The sequence below is a fragment of the Dermatophagoides pteronyssinus genome, unplaced genomic scaffold (genome assembly GCF_027571235.1).
Source record: "Dermatophagoides pteronyssinus isolate colony J.1.1.1.1 unplaced genomic scaffold, Derpt_VIB-CSIC_2022.12 sq0022, whole genome shotgun sequence".
NCBI lineage: Eukaryota > Metazoa > Arthropoda > Arachnida > Sarcoptiformes > Pyroglyphidae > Dermatophagoides > Dermatophagoides pteronyssinus.
The window spans coordinates 243,258-264,069 of NW_027461546.1; the positions used below are offsets into that span (position 1 = coordinate 243,258).

Genomic DNA, 20,812 nt, shown 5'->3' on the forward strand with positions numbered 1-20,812 from the left:
AAGTTTTTTTCTCATTAAATTTTTCTGTGTTTGTATCCGGAATAAATAAATATGTAGTGTGTATTTTTCAACTGTTTTCGATGTGACAATATCGACGGTGTTGCGTTATTTTTTTTTTTTCGCTGCTGCTGGGTTAATTATGAATTTTGATGAATATCATTTTCAATTTTAATTACATGCTTGAAAGATTTTTATCATTCTTTCTTTCATTTTTGTCGTTATTTTTGAATCATTCTGGCTTCATTTTTTTTAAATCGAAAAAAAATCATGCAAAAATTATTCAAATGAAAATCGATCATCAACCAACCAACCAACCAGCGAATAAAGTTTCTCTCCCTTAAATATGTAATTCGTTTTTTGGTTCATTCAAATTCTTCAGCAAACACAAAAATCTCAATCAATCAATCAGCATGTGATTATTGAAAAAAATGAGAAAAAAATCGTTCGTTACTGGATAAAATGATGATTTTTTTTATCTGCATTATGAATTCCATTTGATTTGATATTGAATTTCAAATTCGTTTTTGTTTTTTAAAGTTTGATTTGGGTGAAAATGAAATGAATATATTTGCAATATGAATCCAATGAATTTTCATCATCATCACACCAGAATCATAACCGTCATCGTCAAAACTTTAAATCCATAACGATGACGACGACAATCCATTTGATTCAGTTTTTTGTCTACAAATTCCAATGATGATGATTTTGGTGTTTTAAATCTCTTTCTTTTTCGCCAAAAGAAAATCTTATTTGTTTTCTGCTTCTATAAAAAAAAGAATTTTCGCGGATGAAATGTTTCCATTAAAACAAACTTGAAAGCAAATCACCAAACATAACACCCGGATGACAATATCAATTCTTGTTTGTTTTGCTTTACGTTCACATTTTTTTTTCGTTTTTGTTACTTTGATTTCGACCTGCATCTTCAAAAATATCTTTTATCAATCGACAACAACAACCAATCGACCAAATGGTAAGATTTTTTCATTTTTTAACTTTTTTTTTGTTGAAAAAAATTGAAAACATCATTCGAAATCATTTCCAAATGAATGATGTTTTAATGTTTTTTTGTTGTTGTTTGTAAGTTTGTTTCACTTTGTTAGTGTTTGATCGAATTACGAATCAAAAAGATTATTGTTTGTCCATCTAAATTACTTGTGTTATCTGTGATTTTTGGCCCTGATACAAAAATGATAACATCAAACGATGATTTAATTTGATCAGAAAAAGAAGAAAATTTTTTAATGTAATTTTTTTCTGGTTCTGGTTCTTGTTTTTCTGTTTTCTGGTTTTGATGTCCGTGTTAAAATGGCGTAAAATTACCTTGAAATAAAATTGAAAAAATACGTTTCTTTTTCAATTAACAGAAAAAACAAACAAACTTTGTGTTTTTCCGCTGTTTTTCATTTTTTTTTTAATTCTAGAAAAAAAACACACATATATCATCACCATCATCAAATACGGTTAATTCAAACTTGATGAATGTTTGTTTTATTCTGTTCAGTGTTTTTTTTCAAAAAGTCCGAAATAAATTCATTTCATTTCATCAAATTCAATTGAATATTCACTCACGTAGCAATGGATGAATAATTTTTCTTTTTTTTCAAAGTGATAAAATTTCTACAGAAAAAAAAGTTTTTCTAAATTGAATTTTCTTCACTGGACACACACACACACACTTTGTCAAACAAACCGAAACTAATCAATTTTCTCTTTAAAAATGACCATTGTGATAACAACAACAACAATAAAATCATTATAAATCTAATGATGTACTGAAAATGAAAATGTCCTTTTAAAAATTCAATTTGAATTCAATTCATCATCATTTTTAGCCAAAAAAAACCATATGGATCAATTTCAATTTGTTGTTTCCATGCATGCATACATGATGTACACGCATGATACATATGTAATGTTATAACTAACAAATTTTTTCAATTTCTTTTCTTTTTTTTTGTTTGATGTTGAAAATAAATTGAATTAAATTTCATTCAGAAAAAACGAACCAAAGGAACCAAAGAGAGAGATTTTGCCAATGTTTTTATTTTTCTTTTGATTTTTTTTTTTTGTTCAAACTTTTCACACACACAAAAAAAACGTTAAAGAATTTTTATCTATTCATTCATACAAGATTCTTTTTGGTTTTTTTTCTTTTTTTGAAATGAAATGAAATGAAATGAATGAATAAAAAATTCATAGGGAAACAAAAAAAATATAAAAACAGGAACAAAAATATTCTCGAATGATCATTATTCATAACATCGACACTACAAACAGTGAAGATATATATTTTTTTCCCTTATATTTCTTTTTCTTTTTTCTTTCTGAGGGGGGGAGTAAAAATAACTTTCCAAACCAAATGTAGATCGAATAAATCTAACATTCCACCATTATCTTTAAGTAATTTTTTCTTTTCTTTTTTGAATTAATAACCAAACCACAATACCTTTTGTGAAGAAAACCTGCATAAAAAAACAATTCACTTTTTTTTCTGTAAAATAATGATGAAAATTTTCAATTTTTTTTTTGGTTTTGCAAACATCCAGTTAGAAAAAAACCAAGTTAGTCGACTATTATTTAGGGACAATGAAAAAAAACCAACAACAAACCATATGAAAATGACAAACATCAATGGCAAGTAAATGAATTCGAGAGAGAGAGAGAGAATGTCAAATGTCAAAAATCATTTTGATGTCAATTTTTTTTTTTTTTTGGCTCACTACATAATCGAAATTATATCAAACACACAAAAAATGATGATGAAAATCTTTTGAATGTCATTGCATATCCTATTTGTTTGGTTGATTTGATATTTGTTTGTGTGTGTCTGTCATCCAGATGGAATTTTTTTGAAGAAAAAAATATCACATTATCTAACTTGGTTCCTTTCGTTATTACTAAACCGTAAATATTTCCAAAATGAAATAACTTTTTTTTTATTTATATCAAATTCTTTATTCATTCATTCATTCATTCTAAATTAAACACACACAAACACATTTGTTACACCAAATTGAAAACAAAAAAAAAAAACAAATCAAATATGTTCATCATCATCATCATCATCATCATTCCTGGAAACTATTCTCAATGTTCAATGAGGCACAATTGTTTTGTTTTTGTTTCATTTGAAGATTGTACTTTTAATATTATTATTCGACAATCACCGAATGTCACCAAGGATATTATTAACAACAACAACAACAACAACAACAACCATTCAAATCCATGCACAGATGCAGGATTTATATATTTTTTTTTCTTTCTTAAATTAAGATTCAGAAACAAACATGAAGAAACGATACACTACTAATACCAAATTGATATTGTGAATTTTTTTTTATTCAAGTAAAGAAGAAATATACATTTCTTCAATTTGATTTGGTTGATTTGGTCGGTGTGTGTGACTTTTAACACATTATCTGTGTCTGTTTGGTCGATTTGTTTTTTGTTTTCAATGTTATCTCACTTTTCATTTGTTTGTTACGTTCATCTTGATTTATCGATGCTTTTTTTCCTATTTTGTTTGTTTGTTTCTGTGTGTTTGAGTTGCATTAGTTGTTTATTCGTTGCACATCATCAAAACAGAATGAAAATAATGTTAAATTACTTTGTATTATATTAGCCATAAGCTATATTTGTGAAGATTCTTTCCCTCTCTCTCTTTCTGTGGAATGAATGCCATTTTATATTAGATTTTTTTTTTTGTTTTTATTTTTTTCAACTTATTATTATTATTTTGGTTGTTTCTTGATTTTCAGTTATTCTGTTCTGTTCTGGTTGTTCAAGTTGATATTTACTTTGAAAATCATTTTTTTGCTATTCTGTTGTTTATCAGTTGTTTGTTCTGTTCTGTTTTTCGGGGTTCGTTGATCGATCATAATCTTAATTAATTTGTTGATGATAACTCTTGATTCAGATTGCTGATTCAGTTTCTGTTTTCAATTCATTGGTTGTTTTGATAATTATCACCGACAACCAACCCAGAAAAAAACCTTGATGAAATTCACTGTGTGTATGTGTGTTCGATGAACTTTTTGTTGTCATGATGATTATGATGAATGTTTTCTTCTTTGTTTCAATATTTACTCTATGAAAACAAAACAAAACAACAACAGAAAAAACCCTAATGATAATGTTATTCATTCATGTTTTCTGTTTTTTGGAATCAACAAAGTCAATATGTGTGTGTGTGTGTGTTGAGTTTCTAAATAATAATAATGTTGATATTGGTTTGTCTCCAGAAGAAAAGAAGAAAACATTGATATTAGATAACAAACGAACTAAAATACTCAATGTTTCATTTGATGATAATAATGATGATGATTATCAACCGAACAAAACAACAAAACAACAAAGGCAAAATAGAAATGAATAGATTTTGTTTTGGAGAAAGAAAAAAAAGGGTACCAGGTGTGTTTTACCGGCAAAAAAAAAGTTTATTCGCAATTGATTGATCGTTTTGTTCGACCAGGTTCTTCCCGATTAGGTGATGAAAAAATTTTCAGCAAAAATAAACAGAACAAAAAAAATTTCAAAACTTTACTTTAATTAATCAACGATAATTAATTACTTTTTCAAACAAACAAACAAAAAGCGCCCGGGAAACTTATTTTTACTTGACCATTTTTTTTGAAACAACTTTGTAATGTCCAAATCGATTCATTTATTTTGAACCCTTTGTTTTTCGTTTGTTCGTTTGGTCATTGGCGATCATTATTTATTTATTTATTTTTCTTAATTTGAAATTGAACAAAAAATCCAATCAACAAAAAAACCTTAATAACCAATGTTTGAAATTCGTTAAGTGTAGTTAATGGCAGAATACGAAAGTTTAATTTTCGATTACCCAATCGAATGAATGACCCTAATGAAACACACAGATCAAGTGAATGAATTTGCTGTTTTCAAGAAACAAAAACAAAACAAAAAATCGATTTGTTTTCGATATCTATCACAAGATTGTAATAACAACAAAACTTATAACGTTTGACATTTTGATTTTCTTTTCCCTTGACTATATCTGCTGATAAAATCAAATGATGAAAATTCTAATTATTTTGACAAAAATAATAATTTCATTTGAATGCTTATTTATTTTTGGTTGTTTAACATTTTTATTTTTGGTTGAAAATAATGAACTATTTTGGAATTCATATTGGTTTTCAATTGTTATCAATTGTGAATATCGATTCATTTTTGTTTGATCGATTTTCGAATAAATGGTTGTCGTCGACACAATGTGACAACAACAACATTTCTTCATTGGGAAATTTCCCAGAAAAACATAGAGTAACGTTCGCACAACGGATAAGAATGATTTTATTGAAAACTAAAATAAGAATACAATGTGTCGTGTCAAAGTTTATGTCAGGGTTTATATACCAAAGTATCCTATGTCTGTGTAGTAGTGGTTATAAGGGAATGGGAGAGTGGTAAGTATGAGTGTTGGAACGGGGACACAATAGTCAATATGTGTGTGGGTGTTTTGGTTCAATGTGAACGATGAATTTCTTTATTAATTTTCTTTATTTCTGTGTTGCCTGATCCAAATTGAAATTATTAAGATTATGGATTTTTTTTCGTTTTTTTCGCTTGTAAAATTAATTTGCACTCATATTTCTGTTTGTAATTAGGATTTGTTGTTAATAATTTAATTTCCAATGAAAAAAAACGAATTACAAAAAAATATATCCGGCAACCGATAATTATTATGATGATTGAATTTTTATCGAATTAGTCATTGAGAATTCAAAAGAAATTATAAAAACAGTGACGACACGTAATCAATTTTCGATAATAATAATATGAAGAAAAAGCTTTTTAGCTTAGCTTAATTCATTCCTACACACACAGAATTTTGTTATTATTAAAACAAAAAGTACCGAAATTATTATAATTATCGTCTCTCTCTCTTTACGTTGTTTCAAATTATAATTTTCATTTGAATTTCACAGTTTTTTTCGGTTAACAAAATCAGTAGCTATTCAAAACAAACTAACTAGGTTTTATATTATTGTTGAATGATTATCAAATCAATTTTACTTTGCAAACACACACACGCGATCACTATTGTACAGGTGTAGAGAGAAATGAATATTTCTTTTTTTGATTGGCAGCAACAAAACAGAAGTTCAGAAGAAACTGATCGGATTAATTTACCAACAAAAAAATATGTTAATGCTTTCTGGAGCTGTATTGCTGAAATTGGATTTTTGAAAAAAAAATGTTGGCTTCACTGCCATAATTTACTATTACAACCACCACATTTGAGAAAAAAAATATTAATTAATTGAAATACAAACAAAGAGCAGTTAATTTCATATGATTTTTTCATTTGTTGATTGATTAAATTCTCGTTTTTCTTCGTTTTGATTTTCGTTTTCTGGTTGAAACAGAAATCTCAGAACACACAAAAATGATGATGACGATTTTGATTATTGTTGTTTGCGTTTTTTGTTTGTTTGTTTGTTTGTCCGACTTGTCAATTATGTCAATGACAGGATCCCAGAAAAAAAACAACAACAGAAAACAAATCTGACCAAAACAACAACAAGAACAGAGAGAAAAAAAGTGCAAATCAAAGTTGGTTTTCGGTTTGATTATTGATTTCTTTTTCGTTTCTTTTGCCTGTCTGTCATTCACATTTCGCATTTGCCAATGTTTATAACCAACCAGACATTAACATTTTTGTTTTTTGTTTTCTTTAGATTCCTAATTGATTCTGACATTATCATATTCAAAACATACACACGCAAAAAAACACAAAACAAACATCAAATCAAAACAAATGAAAATGAAAAAAAAAAACAAAAGCAACAACAAAATTATCATATTGTATGAATACGCGCAAGTATCATAATGTTTTTTTTCGGGTTTCGGATTTTCCATTCAACAAATTCAATTTGCTGTTGTTGTTGAATGTCATTTGTCATTTTTCACTTATTTTTTTTTGTGTGGAAAATTTCTGCGAAATTTTTTTTCCATTAAAAAATGCTTGAAAAATTGCTTTTGGCTATATTTTTTTTTTTTTTTTTTTTTGCTGAAAAAAAATATCGATTTTTGTGTATTTTGGCTGACAAAATTGCTTCAAGACAAATTTTTTTTTCCTTGAAAAATTAAAAAATCGAATGAGAAAAAGTTCAACCCTTTTTATCAATCTGTGTGTGTAATTAACGACTGTAGATTGTCATTGTTACTGATGATGATGATGATGATTGGTTATTGCAGATTTTTTTCAGAAAAAAAAGATTTTTAAAAAAAGTTAAAAAAGGGGGTTGGAAATCCCTCCTTCCTCCCTATAGTTTCAACAACGGAAAAAAACGACTGATATATCCATTTTCACCACCCCCATATACAATAATAATAATGGTGTATAGGATTTCTCCACATACACACACACAGAGAGACATTTCGACAGACATTTCAAGCATAAAAAAATTTCGTTTTTTTTTTATTTAACAAAAAATCAAACGTGGCATATGTCATGTGTGTGTGTTATGTAACTACTATAACAAAAAAAAACGAAATGAAATGAAATTTTGCTTTTAATATTTCGTCATCATCACCAGTGATGATGATAGAATATGATATGCGAAGGGTGAAGAACATTTTCAATTCGACAAAATAAAAAAGTGGAGGAAAAAATTTTCTATTTCTACTTTCATGGCTTTGTTTTTTTTTCTGGTGCATTCCATTCGAATTGAATTGAAACGAATTAAAAAAAATGTTTCGTTTTTTTGAATATCACCAGGGTTTTTTTCAACTTTTTAACATTGTGGTTGATCGGTTGGTTGGATTTCATTACAATGAAAAAGATGTTTGTCACCAAAAAGTTTTGACCAGCTAAAAATATCCAAAAAAAATGATCGTTTATCCCACATACACACACTTACAATCCAAAACATTCACTACTCATTAATCATTTTTGTTTTGTTTTGTTTTGTTTTTCGTTCATCATTAAAATTTTTGGTCGACTAAAATAGTCGACATTTATTTCTATGTTGTTTTTGTTTCGTTTGATTAGCCCACCATACTTTTGGCTATTTTGTTGTTGTTGTTTTTTTTGGATTTGACAAATAAAACAGCGTGAGAAAGCAGGGGGGAAAAAACCAAATTCCAAGAATACAGAATCGATGATCATATATGAGAGGCGAGTTTTTTTTCCTGTTGTTTGGTGCGATATGGAATCAAGCGAAACGAAAATTTAGCTTCAAAGCAATCCAAGCATCGATTTTCTCTCTCTCACTTGCTTTTCATATATTCAGTGGTTATTATTTTCGAAAAAACAAAAAATATGTTTCGATAATGAAAGTTTATTTTCTGTTGTTTTTTTCTACTATCGATATCGATCACCACTACCATCGCCACCATCAAATAATAATAATAATAAACACCCCTTTTTTTGAATGGGTGGAGAATAATGGGGGGAGTGAAAATTATTGATCTTTTTCCCCTCCCAAAAATAACCTTCACCCATCAAATTTATACATTTTTTCTTCTTCCTCATTCCTTTCTATGGATTCTTCCTTATTCCAACAAAAAACAAACAAACAAACAAAATAACAATGAAATCAGATATGGGTTATGCAACAATATGATAACCTTGTTTTTTTCAAATTTACAAGCTTTTTTTATCATTGTTATTGCTGTTGTCGAAATACAGTCATCATTCTATATTTGATTGCTACATTCAATTTACCGAAGAACAAAAAAAATATGAATAAAAATATATATTCATATGGAGAGAGAGAGAGAGAAAGAGATATTTATTTCCAAATGTTACATCATTATCCGATCATGATGATGATGATGTTCGGATGAAATGTGTTTTTTTTTCATTGTAAACATCAAAACCAAAACCAAAAAAACAAAAAATCATTATTTTAACCCCAAAAAAATAAAATAAATAGCATCATTTATAATGATGATGATGAGAGAAAATCAGGAAGCTTTTTTTGTCGATCATCATCATCATCATCATCATGATGGTTATATTAAGCTTTTTATTTGTTGCCCGAGTGAAAAAAATATGGTTATTTTTTTCGTTTTTGGTTGATGTTTTTTGTTGTTGTTGTTGTTGATGATGATGATTGCCACAATTGTGTCGAATGGAATGGAATAGAATGAATTTGACCTCGGTTATTTTTCAAAATAAACTTTTTGCTTGTTTTGGTTGTTGTTTTTGGCATCTTTGTTTAATGGATTGTATTAGTTTTTTTTCATAGAGTTTTTGCTTGTATGTTTTTTGAAAGTTGATTGTGTTCTTTTGGATATTCGGGTGATGATGATTTTTGTTTTGTTTTGTTTGTTTGGATTGCCATCATCCTCAGAATTTTTTTTCTAATAAAATCTTTTTTTCTGTTGAATTTTTTTAAATTTCATTTCAGCGATTGAACTTTAATCGAAATACTTCTGATAATAATAATAATGATGACGCGTTAATATTTTTTTCCTGTTGTTTGTGTCATTCATTCAATAATTGATTTTTGTTCGTTTTTTTTCTTAACACTTACACACTTTCACACAGACAAACAGGCCGAAAAACGTAATTTCAAGAACAAAAAAAACAAATTCGTCAAGCAAGCAAAAGTAAAGAAAAAAATTTCATATATAAGCATAATCAATGTGTTTTTGTATGTTTATGTTTGTTTTTACCTACACATTATTAATAATTATAAGTAAACAAATAATGAAAAGGGTTCATTCATATTTCATATTTGCTGCTGCTGCTACTGTTGTTTGTTTAATATTATCATTTTTTGGGAGGGAAAAATTTGCATAATAATAGATGAAAATATGAACTGATAATAATTGATTAAAGGAAAAGATTCCGTGTTTATTATTTACTTTTATATTTTGATGTGGAGTTTATTTTCATTTTTGAAAACAAATATATATTTCTTTTCTATTTCTGTCGGGTTTCGTTTCTTTGAATGTCACACATAGATGTAACAGATTCCATTTCCATTTGAAATGAATAACAATAAGAAAAAATATGACGGAAAAAACAATCATTGATTTATTCATTCGTTAATAATGATAATGATGATGATGCTTATTTATAATTGTTTTTTTCGCTTTTCAATTAATTCCATATTTGATAATGATAATGATAATAATATAGTATAGTATAGTTATCTGCTTTCTATCTTGGTTCAGATTATCGTAAATAACTACATGTGACAATCGATTGTATGTATGATATTGATGATGATGATGATTAAGAAAAAAAAGTGGCCAAAGTAATTTGGTTGGCTTTTCTGCAATGCATTTTCTGTTTGTTCATTCAAATATTGTGCAGATGAAAAAAAACGTGAAATTACGATAAAAATAATAATGATAATATTCGATATCACAAACACAAACGAAACAATAATCATTATCAATCTCTCACATTCAGTTCTCTCCCATAGATTAATTATCCATTGTATGTTTCAAGTATAGAAAGCAAATAGATAATATTTAGTTACAATTGATAAACTTTTGTCCCCTCTCACTGTTTCGCTATCTATTTTGCTCTATAGCCCCACAACAACAACAATAACAAAAAACTAATGATGAACAATTTTATCTATAGAGTTAGTTGGTTATCACCAAAAAAACATATCATTATTATTGAAATTCTCTATAGATTCGTTGTACAAATTCTTTTTATTTTTTTCCGTTTTTGTTAGCCGGAAAATTCACCCAAAAAGAAGAACAAATTAGAAATTTTATACGCCAGTTTTTCTATCTTCAAATTAACCTTTTTTTTCGGTTTAAAAACCATCATCAAAAAACAGAACAGAAAAAAACACAGGATTTTTTCTGTTTGGATATTTAAAATTAGATTATTTTTATTCTTTGGAAGAATATTTCAATGCACCAAGATGTTTGTTTACCGGGTTATTTCATTTTTAAATAGTTCATTTTTGGATTCTGTTGATTCTGGGGTTTGGTCGGTTTTAGTTTTTCAGTTCAAAAAAAAACAGATGCAAAGAAATTTTTTGGGAAACAAAAAAAATGTTTCCGAAAAAATTTCTCCAAAAAAATGAATGTTTCTTTCGACGATGATGGATATTCTATGAAATTCCGAAAAACAACAACAAAAACTTGACATAGGAGAATTGAATAAAAAGAAAGAAAATGAAAGTGAATTGTCAATCAATATATTTCATGTTTTCAGAAAATTCTCTCCGCCCGTTTCAATCATCATCATCATCATATCGATACATTTTTTTTGTAGTTTTTCTATCAAATAAAAATTTCGAAATAAAAGTCAATTTTTATTTGTTTGTTTGTCCAATCATGAATCATAATATTTGAATCGAATCGAATGTTTATTTGATCAAGTTACGAATTTATAATGATAATGTTTGTTGTTCTTTTTTTCCCGGAAACTTTTCCATTATTATTATTATTATTGTCGATATAGTTTGATTTTTCAACAAAATTGGACATTGAAATTGATTTACATTTTTGATGGAAATTTTCTTTTATTTGAATGTTTTTTTTAAAGAAATTCAAAAAAAAAAGATTTACCGAATATCAATATCGCTATCGACCGACCGACCGATCGAACGACAAACAAACAATCAATCAATCGATGATCGATTTGATTTTTTTTGCCTTTATTCTTCATTCCGGGTGCAGATAATTGTATCTTCAAACACACACTACGCAATACAATTATCCAATTTTGATTTTTTTCAAAAAAAAGAATTGATTTTTTTTTCTAAAAATCAAAAATCAAATATTGAATATTTGAATAGCCCACCCACTATATAAAAATCGATAAACTCTTTTGATATTTTTTTTTCTTCTCATTGTTTGTTTGAATGTTTTTTTTTTCATTGAAGTAACGAAAGAATTGACGTTTGCTGTCATCATTCATTGTGTGTATTGTTTGTTTGGTTTATATTTATAGAAATCGAGAGAGGGAAGAGAAAGTTTTACCAGCAAAAATTTCAATCACAGAATTCGTTTCTCAATTTTTGAAATGAAATAAAAAATATGATGATGATGATTCGTTTGACTCATGTTTTATTCAAATCTTCAAATCATTCTGATCATTATTCCATACTTTTTTTTTAAAGAAAAGGTTTCTGAGGTTTGTTGTTGTTATCGAAAAAACAAACAAACAAACAAACAAAATTCACTTCTTATCATAATATCATGATCGTGATGATAATATTATCAAGATTTTTTTTAATATTTATTTTTTAAAGGTGAACAGAGTGAGAATTATATTAAGAAATTTTATTAGATTTAAAAAACCCTATGGCCAATTTTTCCGGAAAGTTTTCCCATTTTTACGATTCCAAATTCATTTATGATACCGATTCTCTGTTGATGTCAGTGATTGGTGTTGGTCATTCATTCATTCACATTAACACCACCTCTTTTTTTGGGTGCCAATATTTCATCACTGCTACTAATAAAGGAATAATTCTTGTAGAGAAACATTATTCATTCATTCATAATCAATCGAACGGGGGGGCAAAAAAGGAATCAACCGAATCAAAAAGTGAATTATTCAAGTGTTTTCTGGTTGACAAAATCAGAATCAACGAAATAAAATCATATATTTCCCCCTACACAAATTTCAACCAACCAGAATATTCTTTATTTATTAATATCATTTTCACTTTCGTTCACAAGATTGATCGAAATTTTCTTCCTTATTTTCTTCTTTTTTTTTCTTGTTTTGATTGTCGTGTTTTGGTTGTTGTTTTATTTTGATTGGACATTTTCATTTATAACCAACCAATGTGTGTGTGTGTATATTTGGTTGGGTTAGTTTTTTCCATTAAAAATTGTCACTTGCAACAAACCAAAAGAAATGATGACGACCACGACGACAACAACAACACTGTTGTTGAAGAATTCAATGACATTCATTTCCTTTAAGTTATTATATTTATAATAATGATGAGAAAGAAATGAAAGAAATAAGAAAAAAAAATTTTCGTTTTTTCATATCATTCTATATATTCCGGAATTCAAATCATTTTTCTTTGGTTTAGTTTTTTTTTTGGTTTTGATTTGATGAAAAGAAATTTCCTGTAAAGACAACAAATGAAAAAAATAAAGGGGGACAAAAACCGGAAAGTTTTTCGGTTGTTTTTGTTTTGGCTTCCCTTATCCCCCACCACACACACACACATTTTTTCGCTTCAAACCAAAAAGTTATTTTTTTCAACTGAAAAATATTTTTTTTTTTTTTTGAAATGAAATGAAATTTGGGCGTTGTGTGTGTGTGTAATATTTGGATAAGCAGAAAATTTTTTTATCTCACATATGGTTGGTGTTTGTTGTGTTGTTCTACTAAATTTTTTTGATAGATAGGTAGATATAGACAGGTGTTTTGATAGGAAAAATGAATGACAAAATGACAAATTCAAAAAACAGGAGAGAGGGAGAGTGAAACGAATGTTTGTTTAATTCTCTGAAATGACAATATTTGATTATCATCAATTTTTTTTCTTCAAAAAATGGTCAAAATTATCATATTTGATTTGGATTTCAATTTCAAAACTTGTAGATTTTTTTACCTAATCAATGTCAATGTTTATTAATTCATTCATTTTTTCCTTTTTTCTTTATCTATTTTTAAAATAGGAAAGCAACAACAAAAATCTTTAATGTTTTTTACATTGTGAATTCAGTTTGTTATTTTTTTTTCTGGTTGTCATTTCTATTATCAAAATGTAAATTGATAATCAAAGTAGAAAAAATCGTTGAAAAAAACAGTTTTTTTCACCTTGGGTCTTTTGTTCAACACAAACGATGGACACCGGTGAACAACAAACAAAACAAAAAGCAAAACCATCATCCTCATCATCGCACACAGTGTTTACAAATTTAAATCAAATAATGATGATTTGAATTGAAAAAAAAACAATGAATAATTTTAATCTAATTAACATTAATAATGATGATGATGAAAATAAATTGAAAAATTTAGTAAAAGAATTTCAACAACAAAAATATTATCATTATTTTAATCATAATAATGATGATGATGATAATAATCATATCGAAATGTTGTTGGATCATAATGATAATGATGGACAATCATCATCATCATCAACATCATCGATATTCAACACCAGTCATTCATTAATATCAACAACAACAACAACAACAAATCAAAGCTCAACAACAACAATCAACAACAATAATAATAGTGATGATAATTTTTTCGAAACATTTTTATCAAAATCAAATTCATTTATAGAAGATTTTACATTCAATAGTTTATCTACTATATCTGCAACAACAACAACAACAATACCGACAACAACAACAACAACAACAACAAATGATACAATTGAACAAACAATAGTCATATTGGAACCAGATTTACGTATACATTATCCTGGTTTAGCTATATTACTTGGAATTATTTGTATAATTGTTGTATTTGGTAATGGTTTAACAATGTTATCTATTTGTAAAGAACGTTATCTTCGTACGGTTACAAATTATTTTGTTGCATCATTAGCATTTGCTGATTGTTTAGTCGGATCGATTGTAATGCCATTTTCAGTTGTACATGAAGTAATGAATAAATGGTGGATTTTTGGACAAGATTGGTATGTTTGTAAAAATTGACGATTTCAAATTATTATTATTGCTTTTTTCTTTCATTTTTAGGTGTGATTTATGGCATAGTTTTGATGTACTTGCTAGTTCGGCAAGTATATTGAATCTTTGTGTTATTTCATTAGGTTAGTTAATTGATTAATCAATCAATGTGTGTGTGTTTTGCTGAATTGATGTTTGACATATGATGTATCTTTTCTTTTTTTTCTGTTGGTCAAAAAAAATAGATCGCTATTGGGCAATAACCGATCCAATAACATATCCATCACGAATGACACCACGTAAAGCATTTATATTTATATTAAGCTTATGGCTTTGTTCGGCATTAATATCATTTCCAGCCATTGTTTGGTGGCGTGCTGTTGCCAAGGTTTGTGTTTTTTATTCATATCAATTTTTTCAGCAAAAGAAAAAAAGAGAGAATATTCCCCATTACAAAAAAAAGACAGAATAAAACCAAATTCAAATCGGAAAACAGATAGAGTCAGATTTATTTTATTTGTTCACCATTCAAAAAACATAAAAATTTAGAAACGGAAATCAGTTTTTTTCCCTATTCGATTTGTAAATGTACGAATTTTTTTTCGTGTCAAATCTATTTTTTTTTGCTTAAATGATAAACGTTTACGGAATAAAATTGCTGGAAACATTTACAAATCGTTTATTTGGTTTGGTTTCCGGTGCAAAAAAAAAATTTGATACTTGTTTAGATTTGTTTTTTTCAATTTGAATTTCCCATTTCAAAAAAAAAAACAAAATTTGTTTGTTCACAATCAGCAATCGATCAATCGATCGATCGTTTCGTTATTTGGATGCAAAATAAACATCGAAATTTTCAATTTTCAATTCAACTCCTGATCAGGATAGCAGGAGAAGTAGGAAAAAACAATAGAAAACATTTTTTATATGCATAAAGAAAGGAAATTAGCAATTTTTCAGAATTTTTGTTTCCATAAATTTTCTTTCTGTTTTTTTGTTGCCCAAAGGCTTTCTTTGCTATTTTTTTTCGTTGCCCAGAAAAAAATGCTGAATATTATTTTCAAAAACAAAAAAAAATTGTCATTTACTTTTGAATTTCTTTTGTTTGTTGTTGTTTTCTTTTAGCAACCAATCGAACCATATCGTTGTAATTTTACTGATGATGTTGGTTATCTAGTATTTTCATCAATCATTTCATTTTATGGTCCATTAACAATAATGGTATTTACTTATTATCGTATTTATGTTGTTGCTTGTGAACAAAATCGTTCATTAAAATCTGGTGTTAAACAAATTGAAATGTCCTGTATTGGTTTTGGTAGTGGTGGTCATTTTAATGAACAACAAATTCATTCAATGAATAAAAACGCTAAAAATAGTAGCCAAACAAGCAGTAATAATGATATTAATAGCCAAAATCAACAACAACAACAAAACCTCAATAATGCAGATTATCGTCAAAATTTTCAACTACGTATTCATCGTGGTGGTGGTGCAGCAGCGGCGGCAGCGGCTGCAGCCGCAACCGCTGCCGCAGTTTCAGCTTCAGCTTCATCGGCTTCATTGGCTGCTCAAAAAAAGCAACGGAAAAAATTTTCCGGACAAAACAAACATTGTGATATTAATCTAATGAAATTAATAATGATTCGTGATCAGAAACTAAATACAAATAACAATAATGATGATGAATCCTATAATGATGTGAATAGAATATCAAATGATAATAATAATTCAATGATGAGCTTGGATAATAACGATAATGATTCAATGATAATGAAAAAAACATTACCCGAAATTTTTTCAAATAAAAAAAAACTAAAAAAACATAATAATATTCATCAACAACATGGTCATCGTAATTCAAATAATGATGATCCAACAACAACGGTTGCAGTAAAATCAAATCTATCAGTTGGACGACGACTGACTAAATTGGCCAAAGGTATGATCATATTACGGTAGCATCTTTTTTGTTTTTCAACGGAAAATAAAGAAGAAAAAAAATTTCAAAAAGTTTAAAAGAAAAGTTTACAATCAAAAGTGATAAAATGAGATCGAAATTCTGTTGTTGTTTTTGTTTTTTAATATTTCGTTTAGCTAAGCAATATTTTCATTTTTGTTTTGTTTTGTTTTTTGTTGAAAATGATGAATATTAGTTTTTGTTTTCCATCTGTTTCTTGTCTAGTTTTTTTTCCATTTTTCATTTGAAATTCATCCGATTCAATAACTTTTCGCTGTTGTTGTTTATAGTGAAAAGTATAGAAAATGAAAGTAAAACTTTTTCTTCACCAAAAACAAAAAAGTAAAAAGTTTGACCATTTTCAATTATCGAATCGTCGAATCAAGAGTCAACACACCAAGACCAAGACAAGACAAGATGATACAGTTTCCTTTTCTGTTTGTTTCTTTTGAATAAATTTTGTTTTGCAAAAAACGAAAACAAAAAAAACTTGAAATTGAAATTGAAATCAGACAAACAATTTTCTGAATCATTTATAAACATGTACTGCCGACTAATCATCATCATCATCATCATTGACCATTTTACTTGAACAAACATAGAAAAAAAAGAAAAATTTAAATTTAGTTTTCAAATGAAAATGTTTCTAAATTGTATACAGAGAATTTTTTGTGTTTAAATTTAGAATAATTCAGGTTCGTTTTGAAGATGAGGAAGATGAAGAAAATTTGTAATAACCTTTGTAATATTATGAAAACAGGTAGAATATACACATAGAGAGATAATAAAAAAAAAGTTCTTGAAAAACAAAAAGAATTAATCATTAATGAGAGAGTTAGATAGAGAAAATCAAGTGCGAATGTGGAGGGGAAAAAAACTTTGAAAAAGAAAATGTTGAGTGTTTATGAATAGTGAATAGCGGATGAATTTTACTTTACTTATAAAATGGAAATAGATTTTATGATTTCTTTTGCTTCTTTATTCTTTCTTTCATTTTTGAATGAAAGATATTATCAAAGAATGTTTTTATTATCACCATTAACAAACAAACAAACAAACAAAAACAACAACAAATTTTCAAAACTGTCAAAAGTCAATCCTCAAAGACACAGTGTTGATTATACTTATTTTTTTTCTGTCCAATTTCTTCGTTTGTTTTTTTGCTTCCTATAGCTAATCTTTGCTTTGTATTTTATTATTATTATTATCTTTGATTTCGAAAATAAAAATAAAAAAATAAAGAAAGAAAAGCTGCCAAAACATTAGGAATCGTAATGGGTGTATTCATCTTATGTTGGTAAGTTTTCCATTTTCATTTTGGCTTTATTTTAACCATTTTCAATAATAATACTAATAAAAAAGGTTACCATTTTTCGTTACAAACATTTTAATGGGTATTTGTCCAAATATCTGTATTATGAAACCGGATCTAGTATTTTCTATTGTAACATGGCTGGGTAAGTTTTCTTTGAATGAATGTAAAGAAATTTCCCGAAAAGATTTTCATCATCATCAATTTTCATTGAAATTAATCTGATTAAAATCTTTTTCTGTCATTTTGTTTTCTGGATTATCCAAACAAACTTAAACAACAAAACTTTAACAAAAAAAGGATGGCTAAATAGTGCAATGAATCCAATCATTTATGCATGTTGGTCAAAAGATTTTCGTCGTGCATTTCGTAAATTATTATGTTCATGTTTTTTAATGAATTATAATAACAATAATAATAATACAACATTAAGCTATAATCGTAATCGTATTTATAAAGCACATCATCATCATCATCATAATAATCATCATTTAAATTATTATCAATCAAATCAAAATACGACTTTTGATGATAATAATCGTTTAAATAATAATAATTTTCTTATTAATAAATCAACAAGATTAAATAACCGAAAGGATTTTTTCGGTGAACATGATAATGTTTTGAATAAAATAATCTTAAATAACAATAACAACAGTGATAATGATAAAAGAATAATAAAAAAAAGAAGAAAATCTTCTTCATCACCACAATCATCGATATCGTCTGAACCACCACCAACAGCATCATTGAGTGTTAAATCAACATTTAAAAATATTGATAATGTGGATGATGATACAAATATTGTCCAATCGATCAATCAACAACAACAACAACTAGACAATATTCCAACAACAACAACAACAAAGCTAAAACAACAACAACAACAACAATTACATTTGTTGAAAAAATCTTATCCATTAAATCATCATCATCAATCATTATCACCATCATCATCCTATTTTCAATCATCGATTTATTGTCGTCATTCGAATTCGAATCATCATTCATTTCATTCGATGCCAACAACAACAAATGATAAACAATTTAAAAAAGGTAACAACAACAACAATAACAATAGTAATAATCATACGAATGATAATCGTCGAATAATAAAATCCGGTTCAATCGATCAAATGATTATTGATGATAGTGTGATTTCGAAACAACAACAAACAACGGAAAAAGTAGAAGAGGAAAAAACATCTAAATATTATTTAAATGATGATTTAAAAATGAAAAAATCATTATCATCATCATTAATAACCAATAATATTGGTCAAAAAACAATTCTGAATAATAATAATAATGATGATAATAAAAACAACAACAACAACAACAATAACAACAACAACAACAACAATAAAAACAACAATAAAAACAACAACAACAACAACAAAAATAATGACGATAATTCATCATTAATAATTATAATACATCCAATGATGGATACAGTTATTGAAGAAAATGTAAATTCAAATCAAACATATTTGATCACACAACAATCGTTTGAAGATCATAATCATCAACGGTCATTATTATTATGTGAAAATATGGTCAAAGAAGAAGAAGAAGAATTGAAAAATAATAACCATGATGATTCCAGTATCGATTCAACTGATGATGATGATGATGATGATAGCTATGGAAGCTATGATTTAGCCAATAATAATGATAATGATGATGATGATCAAGAAAATATCCATCCAGAATAATCAATAATAATATTCAATATTAATGATAATGATTTTTTTTTTCTTTGTGTATTATAAAAAAACAGAAATCCATAAATATGTAATTTATGCAATGTAAATAACTGATGATGATTGATAATAAACAGTTTTTTCATTTTCTATTAACTTTTCTGTTTTTTTTTTGTTATGGTTGATTTTTTTTCTTTTATCGGGAGCGAACAAAAAAGATTACAGTAATAAATAAATAAATTGCATTTTTTTTTGGTCATCCGATATATCATGGTCATCATCATCAACGACGACAACGTAATCCGTGTGAACAAAATAAATTCTTTTGTCGCTGCTGTTTTCGCTGCTGACACTGTGTTATCAATCACACAGAGAATTCAGCATGTGAGAGAAAAATCTATGACTTTTATTTTTCGTTTCAAGAAAATCCAGAATGAAAAGAAACGAAAAAAGTTAAAGAGCTTATTTAATTTTTTATGAACAGCAACAACATTGATAAACAACAAACAAGGAACAAACAACATGATCTATTTTTGAGAGAGAGATGTTTGACACTTACCAGAAAAACAAACAAACAAATCTGGTAAAGATATTCTCTGAAAAAGAATAAATTTTGTTTGTTTTTTTTTCTTGCTATTTAGACTCAAATGACACAATAAAGTTGACACATATACAATTTTGTAAATGTTTTTTCCTGTTTGTTTGCAAGAAAAAAAACATTCAGGTGAAAATTCATTGAAAATGGATTGATAATTTTGTTTTTTCGTTATTTACCGTTTTGTTGAAGGCAATCAATCTTTTTTTCTTCTTCTTATACAGGTTAGGTTAACTAAGCCATTCATAAATAAAATGACAAAAAAAAAAATTTTTTCCATCATCGTCGTTGTCGTTTTTATTTATGATGATAATAAATTTTTCTCTTTTTCCGTTTCAAAAGTGATTACATCTTCGTTAATAATTAATCAATTAGAAATTGATCGATTTTCTCGGTTGACCAAAAAGCAAATTTGTTATCATTTTTTTCGAAATTGAAATTGATTTGTTTCTTTCAATTTTGCAATGGGAAAAAAAATTCACATGTTTCCTGTTTCTGTTTTTTTTTTCAAAGTGTTTGAAAAACCGAAAAACAAAAATGAAAATCATCAGCATCATTAAACGGCGGGAAATTTTTTTTCAAGTCGATCGATTCTTTCGTCAAGATTTTTTCAAGAATTTCAAAGAAACGAAACAGAAAATGTTAAGAATCTTGAAAATCGATCTAGA

The 20,812-nt window shown here is 27.2% G+C and overlaps 1 protein-coding gene across 1 annotated transcript; it reads left to right on the forward strand.

Annotated features, from left to right (window-relative positions):
- The first annotated feature begins 548 nt into the window (after positions 1–548).
- LOC113799777 (uncharacterized) lies at positions 549–19,705 on the forward strand. Its single transcript, XM_075822977.1, has 8 exons — positions 549–976; positions 13,609–14,585; positions 14,647–14,720; positions 14,823–14,965; positions 15,700–16,516; positions 17,777–17,831; positions 17,897–17,991; positions 18,147–19,705. Exons 2-8 carry the CDS (start codon positions 13,891–13,893, stop codon positions 19,559–19,561), a joined length of 3,294 nt encoding a protein of 1,097 aa, XP_075679092.1. The 5' UTR covers positions 549–976; positions 13,609–13,890; the 3' UTR covers positions 19,562–19,705.
- The last annotated feature ends 1,107 nt before the right edge of the window (positions 19,706–20,812 follow it).